The sequence below is a fragment of the Sciurus vulgaris genome, assembly GCF_902686455.1.
Source record: "Sciurus vulgaris genome assembly, chromosome: 10".
NCBI classification, from domain to species: domain Eukaryota; kingdom Metazoa; phylum Chordata; class Mammalia; order Rodentia; family Sciuridae; genus Sciurus; species Sciurus vulgaris.
Window position 1 is genome coordinate 5,858,451 of NC_136470.1, and position 7,371 is coordinate 5,865,821.

The following is a 7,371-nucleotide window of genomic DNA, read 5'->3' on the forward strand; positions in this document are numbered from 1 at the left end:
TCCAGGGAGTGAGATTAGTAGAAACTTTTCTTCTGAGTCAACTTTTGTGCAAAAAATGACCACAGAAAATAACTTTGAAGAGGAATTGAATTATGGGCTACGCAGGTGGAATGGCAGAAGACTCAGAACATATGGAAAGGCGCCTTTCAGTAAGACAAAAGTGATTCATGATTCACAAGCAACAACAGAGACAGAAATAAAAAGGAAGAGACTGCATCCTGAATCGGAAAATGTGAAAACCGCTGAAGCAACTGGGAGTACAAAATGTGGACCTGACACCAGTCCCAAATCCTCAGATTTGGGATCTGTAACTGAATCAGATGTTGACTGTACTGGTGATACAAAAACCAAAAGGAGGAAAACGAAAGGAAAAGCAAAAGTAGTTAGAAAAGGTAAAGCTTTTACAACTAATGTATCTAAAACTGTGAGACGGCAAAGACAAAGCAAACGCCCTAGGTTAAATGTGGATGATAATGACTGGGAGGATCTGGACTATGCGAAATCTAAAAGAGTTCTTCGACGTTCAAAAATAAAAACGAGGAATCAGGGTAGAAGGACCGTGAGATACCATGATGGGGATGATGATAAAAGCTTAGAAAATGTGTTAGAGTTCAATGATCGCACCTTATGACCTTGAGGGAGAACCAGTTCATTTAAGGAGGAAATGGACTGGAATCGATGGTGAAAGCTGGCTGTTGAAATTATTTTTTTCTTACAATTCAGGGAATATATTTATATTTTTCTATGAAAAGTTATGAATGTGACTCAATCATGACTGTTATTTTCGTTTGCACTTGCTGGTCTTTGTAGCAGCATTCAGCACAGGTGCCAAGATATGCTTCATTCTGGGGGCAGATCTACTTTGACAGTATTTGACTACATATAGCAAGAGTCTGAAAGACGTTGAACACTAGACATCCTGGTCACCAAACCCGATGAGCATTACTTTCATGGTAGCAAGTGTCATGCAGTTAGATTCTGAAATTTGTCCAGAGGTGGTAGTTTCTATCCCATCCTATAGAACAATTTCACATGACCTATGTTTACAAATTCTTCATAATTATTATGTGCATACTGACGTTATAATCATGGAAAGTATAACCATGATTAGTAGGCAAGGTACCTACCACTTTCCCCTCCCCGCTTTCTCTGGCTACTTGAGTAGAATGCATTATACCAGATTTGGTCCTTTTCATTGAAATGGTTTCCAGTTTTCTTTCTAAATGCTGTTGAGTCCTTTTTTTTTCTTTTTAAGGAAAGCATAATCACTTTTATTTTATAAACTTGAACTTATAAAGTGCTGGTAAATTATTTTTTAATGTTTTGAGTACATATTTTAAACCTCTAAGGCCAGAGCATAGTTGATGTATTTTTTTTTTTTTTTTTAAATTGTGCACTAACAAAATTTATATAATTTGTCTTCTGTCCCAGATCTGTTGGTTTCCATTGTAACGGATTTAACCAAAATCTTGCTCTTCCATAATCTTACTCTGAAATAGAGGAGTTTGTGTGCCTTAGAATTAGGGAAAGTATGTTCTTTAGCAGTGTACAGAGCCGAAAGAGTATTTAAGTTCTATGGAGATCTCCCCATCACATTAAAACTTCAGTGCTGAGTTTTGCAGAGTGCAGTTGCAGGTGGTGTCTGTGTGAGAACAGAAGTGCCATTCTCCAGCTCTGTTGTCGCTGGCTCCTGCCAGGTGCCACCCTGTGGGTTCTTCTCTGGAGCAACTAAGTCTCTATTAGTGACCTCTAGTCTGAATATAAGAAACTGTCATGTTTTGTGAGGAAATGATCTTTGAATCCATTTAAAGTTGAAACTATCACATCCCAAATACCATAGTATACTTACTTTTGAGCCAAATACTTTTTACTTGATAGGTTATACTGCTCCAAACAGTGTAGGCGGCCATTCCTAGAGCACTTGGGCCTGAAGTGGTTTACATTTTCAGCAGTTAAAAGGTCTCTAACAGTATTGTACCTTTAAGTTACTTATTGGCACTAATTGTATTTGGTTTTAGACAAAATTAACCCTCTTCTCCTGTTTCCTTGAGGTGGCAGACAGGAAAAGTATCTGACTCTGGTATCAGTGTTAGAGGATGTTCTTAAGTGTTCCTACATCTTAGTTGGTCTATTCCATTTGACATGTTAGGAGGTGCTTTTCCTTTCTACTCTGATGCAAGGGGAAGGATGATTTTGGACATGACATCTGAGACAGGTGGATACCTGCCTTTCATTTGGTTTAGAGAACTCTGTCACCACAAAGGATGATGCTTTTCTTCTTAGAGCTCCTGTTAAGTGTACAGGAGACAGTCAGGATAGTTGTCTTTGTAGACATGAAAGAATTATTGGGATGCCTTTTATATCCCCAACTTTAAGAACTGGGATAGTCCTTAGATCCATTTATTTATTTAAACTCTTCCAAAGCCTCTCTGTTTTATGTCTGTTCTCAGGGTTATAACTCCATGTTTACCATCATCTGCAAAAAGGTACCAAAAGATCCATAAATAAATATTAAATATTCATAAACACATAAATTCTTTTGGCAAAACAACACATTGACAGTTTCAGCTTCATTAATAGAACTGTTTTCGTTCTTGGAATTAACTGGTCATCACTGAGTGAGTGGCTGGTCAAGTAATGTATTTTTTCTTTTTGTCCAAAATGGTTAGACCCATGGGTATAGATTTAGTATTTTGGTTTAATAGTATATTGTTTTAACAGAAAAGGCAAGAATGAACCTGGTGACTTTAAAAGGGAGGTTGACAATGGTGGCTTCTCAACTTCTGAAGTAAATCCAAGGGTTTATGGAGAAAAGTGTTCTTACGGGGTTTTTGGTTATGGTGCTATTCCTAAGGTTAACTTTAAATACATAACATACACACTCCTGAGTACCTTTAAGGAAAATTAATAAATAATAGTTAAAATGTTTACATTGAGCACTAGAATATGTTTGACTTTTTTCTACTTTATGCAGAATGCGCAGGGACTTAATGCACAGATGTACTTTAATGTTTAGGGATCGGTCTGTATTTCTCTTGAGGAAGAGACAAAGGCACAGAGAGAATGTGAACTGGTCCGGGAAGAAGTGCTGTAGCTTTCCATTATTGCACTTGAAGTATCTTGATGGTATATGTGAAAAAATAACTTAAAAAACCTGGTTGTGTATGTCCAAAGTCATATGATTTGATTCATTTATGGATTTTTTTTAAAAAAAGGATTTTGAAGTATTGAGATTTGGTTTTTACTTGCGTTGAAAGATTAACTATACCAGGCATATTAAGAAAAAAAAGTTGCAAACATTTAAAGGTGAGGTTTAAAGGTGTTTTCCCCCATATTCTACTTACATTAAAAGGGCGTGTTGACAATGTGTAGTAACTTATGAATAAAAGGAAAATTTATCCCGTTTTCAGATAATTCCCAGGGTGGTCGTTCTATTTTTTTTTTTTTTTTTTTTTTAAGTGAAAAATCTGATTAAATCTTCTGTTTAATGTAGTAATCCTTGGAAAGAATGATATCAGTTATTTTCAGAAGCTGAAAAGTTATATAACAAATGTATTTTCCAAATAAGAGAGTTGTACCTATAAAGGAAATGGTTTTTAATAAGAAAATGGAGGGAAAGACTTAGTTTTAGGAAAAAGCTTGAAAACCTACAAGCACAAATGGGAAAAGGGGTTATAAAACAAACCAGTGAAAATACTGTCCTAGGGCAGCACTGTCCCGACGTTCAGAGGCGTGATGAAGCCCTCCGGACTTGCTGGTGACACGCCACGCAGGACGACGCTGGGTGCACACAACCTTCCTGCTCTCTTCCAACCTTTTATTGTCTCTTTAGAATAAGAACACAACTTAATTCTGCTGACACTGGACAAAGTTGGAAGAATTTTAATCTTCTGTCAGTACAAGTTGAATTTGTGTCAACTGAAAAAAATTAGGTTTATCAGGAGAATGCAAAAGCATTGTTGAAGGGACACAGAACTTTTTTTTCCCTTTCTATTCCACTATTTTTTTCAAGTAACTTTTTAAAATGGCTAGAAAAATGGTCTTTTTGCTTTGCCCTTTTATAACAAATAACAAGCTCCATACTTCCCACTAATAGCTGGTATACTTGTCAAATCATTGTTTTGTATAGAAATTAGTTATTCTAGTATGATTGAGCACAGTAGCATTGTGGAAGGACATTTTCACTTGTTAATTATTATTTAAATTACACTGCTAAACTTCTGCTCTGGATACCAGGAAGTAATAAAGCAGAAACCCTTTAAGTCTGTCTCTTATCCTCGTACTGGAGAATAAGGACCAAACCAAATAAACTGTCAAAGCTAGGGAGAAAATGGTACAATTGGGAACAAAGGTAGAATCCAACTAGATTAGTAAATATTAATCCTACTTGTAGCTCAAACTATGTGTTAATGGAAAGGACTGGATAAAGAATGTAATTCTGAGGGCTGTGTTGGTTTTTCTTACATTTTAAGAAATTTAAAGCTTTTCCAAATGCTTAAAGATACATGGGTATTCTCAAAATGGAGAGATTTTTACCAGTCTTTCATAATCTGCAAGCTATTTTCTAATATGTTGTCAACCTGGTAGCAAAATATCAAGATTTATAATTGGTGTCTTCTCAAGGATTGTTTTTCTGGATTTGATGGTGGGGTGGGGGGAGTCAAAATATTTGGATCCTACAAATCTGCAGCCTTTGTCTTTAAGCATGTAAGTAACCACAGACTGCTTTCTCAAGTATGGCGAGACTATTCATAGTTCATTGAACTTATTTTCCAGTGCTTCAGTATACTTCCTGGTCATACTTTAATTTTTAATTTTAAGGTAAGTTTTATCATTTTTTAAAACTTCTAAATGGAAATCCATACTGCCAAAGGAAGAGTTAATATCATGGATTATAGCAGTCTTTCCTTTGGTTTAGAAATTACCCTTTCTGATCAGTGGTTAAAAGTTGAAGGGATCTTTGATTTTTAATATGCCGATGTTAATTTTCTAAGTATGGATCAGTCTTGGACTGCATCAGCTCATTCAGTTTACCTGCAGAATCCTTTCCCCCAGCCCCCTATACTGAGGATTGACCCAGGGGGCTTTACCAGAGCTGCATCTCCAGTGCACACCCCCTCAAACTTTTACTTGTTTTTTTGAGACGGGGTCTTGCTAATTGCTCCGGCTGACCTGGAACGTAGCTTCCTCCTGTCTGTGCCTCTCAAGGCTCTGGGATTACACATGTGTGCCACTGTGCCTGGGTTCACCTGCAGAATTGTAACCACATTGTTATAAAATCCTGTCAAAAAGCAAATCGTTCACTTTTCCACTCCGTCATAAGGTGGTATCATTCTAAAGTAATCCATCTAAAGCAATTCTTTCTAAAGTAATTGAAGCAGTTTTTAGTCAGTGACCAAAATGGTAAAGTAAAACAAATGTAGCTGTCATCCCTAGAAGCAGTTTGGTTTTTAAATCTTTTCCAAGCTAGGCGGTTCTGTGGTAGTGTAGTCAGTGTCACTTGAAGGAAGCTCACGTCTGCCTTTTGTCCTGAGTTGTTTCCCAGCCTTTGGCTGCTTTCTTGTTAATGCAGATTAAACACCTGCAAATTGTAGGTTTGAGCCCAGGGAACTTGAGGGGAGCCATGTTGAAAGAAATGTGGTGTGGGATTTTTGCGACCCTGCTGCTCTTTAGGAAATCAGGTCAACTGAAAACATAGTACTTACTTTTTTTTTTTTGGCGGGGGGAGGGGGTGTCAGGGATTGAATTTGGGGGGCACTAGACCACTGAGCCACATCCCCAGTCCTATCTTTTATGTGCTTAGACACTGGGTCACTTTTTGCTTAGTGCATCACTTTTTCTGAGGCTGGCTTTGAACTTGGGATTCTCCTGCCTCAGTCTCCTGAGCCACTGGGATTACAGGTGTAATTACCATGACCAGCTCAGTATTTACTTTTGATAGTTTCTCCTATGTTTAGTTTGAAATACGAGATATTCCAAAAAGGTAAGCTGATAGAAGGCACCTGAACTCATACTTTGTAAAGTTTAAAAGATTTTGATACAATTACAATAGCCACCATAAATCTTACAGGAATCATGACTAATGTTAACCAGTTAACTGTTTTCTGAGGTATGAAGAGAAAACTGCGTTGTGATGAGCTGTAATTATCTGGTGGTAGTGGTGGGGTAGAGATGAAGGTTGTGTGGTAGCTACCCCTCATTGAGTAAATCGTACCCTAACAGTGACTAAACTAGTAATGAACAATTCAGGTTAACTGAATTATTTCTGAGTTTTGATCTGACACTGCCACACTGTAGAAGTTAATACTGCAGTGTTAAAGTGGACCCCTCATTAACAAATTATTTGAAAACATTTGCTTTCATAGCCGTTCTCAAAAAAGACCTGAATTTATGGAATCCTTTTGGAAACTTGGATTATGGAAAGGATGGAAGTCATTGCAAATGTTACTGGTTTTTTGAGATTTGGGTCATTTCATTGCTTACAAGTAGAGGGCAAAGAAGAGGACACACTTGTAGCCAGTTCTGACTCAAGGCTGGCTTGGGGAAGCCATGATTGTAACTAGAAGGTTTACCATTCACCAGCCAGTAATGTCAGTACTGTAGAAAAGTCTATTTGGAAATAGGTAATTTTTGAGTCAGACCTTTTTATTTTTTTTTTGTTACCCCAGTTTTTCACCCTCACATTTGTTTTACGTGCTCCCATTAGAAATGCTGAATCAGGCAGGGCATTGTGTCGTACACCTGCAATCCCATCTACTTGAGAGGCTGGGGCAGAAAGATCCCAAGTTTGAGTCCATCTTGGGCAACTTTGTGAGACCGTTTCAAAATAGTAAAATAATAGCCTGGGGATGTGGCTCTGTGGTTGATCATCCTTGGGTTCAGTCCCCAGTAACCCAACCAAAACAGATAAAACATTTTTAACGTTTCTTTATTAGTCTTTGAACATTCACTTTGGGCTTATGAAAATTTCTGATTAAATATAATTGGAACATAAACACTTAAAATGTGGGAACTAGAGGTTAATGTTTTGAATCAGCCTGTCATGTCTATATCCAATTTTTCGTTCATCAGAGGGCCATCTTAGAACACGTGTAGAGGGGCATCCAGGTAAAGCGTGGATGGTCCTGCAGATGTGGATTCACAGTACTACTGTGATTTGGCCCTGCAGCAAGGCCTCAAACACTCAGACAGTCCTGACACATGATTGGCACAGAAACAGGGCAGCAGGACTGGGGGTTGTACTGCCTCGTAGCAGAGGACACTGCTACAAATGGGGTGTTCAGGCGGCATCCTCAGAAGCCTTTAAGGTTGTACCCTAACACAGACCTGACTTCCCTTTAACCTACATTATTCTGTATATATTTCTAAAAA

At 37.8% G+C, this 7,371-nt stretch overlaps 1 protein-coding gene across 1 annotated transcript in view; it reads left to right on the forward strand.

The window, feature by feature from the left end:
* The window catches only part of BRWD1 (bromodomain and WD repeat domain containing 1), a 113,743-nt gene extending 106,654 nt beyond the window's left edge, over nucleotides 1-7,089 (forward strand). The window contains 1 exon segment of the mRNA XM_079155832.1: nucleotides 1-7,089. Within this exon segment, the coding sequence (XP_079011958.1) occupies nucleotides 1-631 (631 nt within the window). The 3' untranslated portion in view covers nucleotides 632-7,089.
* Nucleotides 7,090-7,371: the final 282 nt, after the last annotated feature.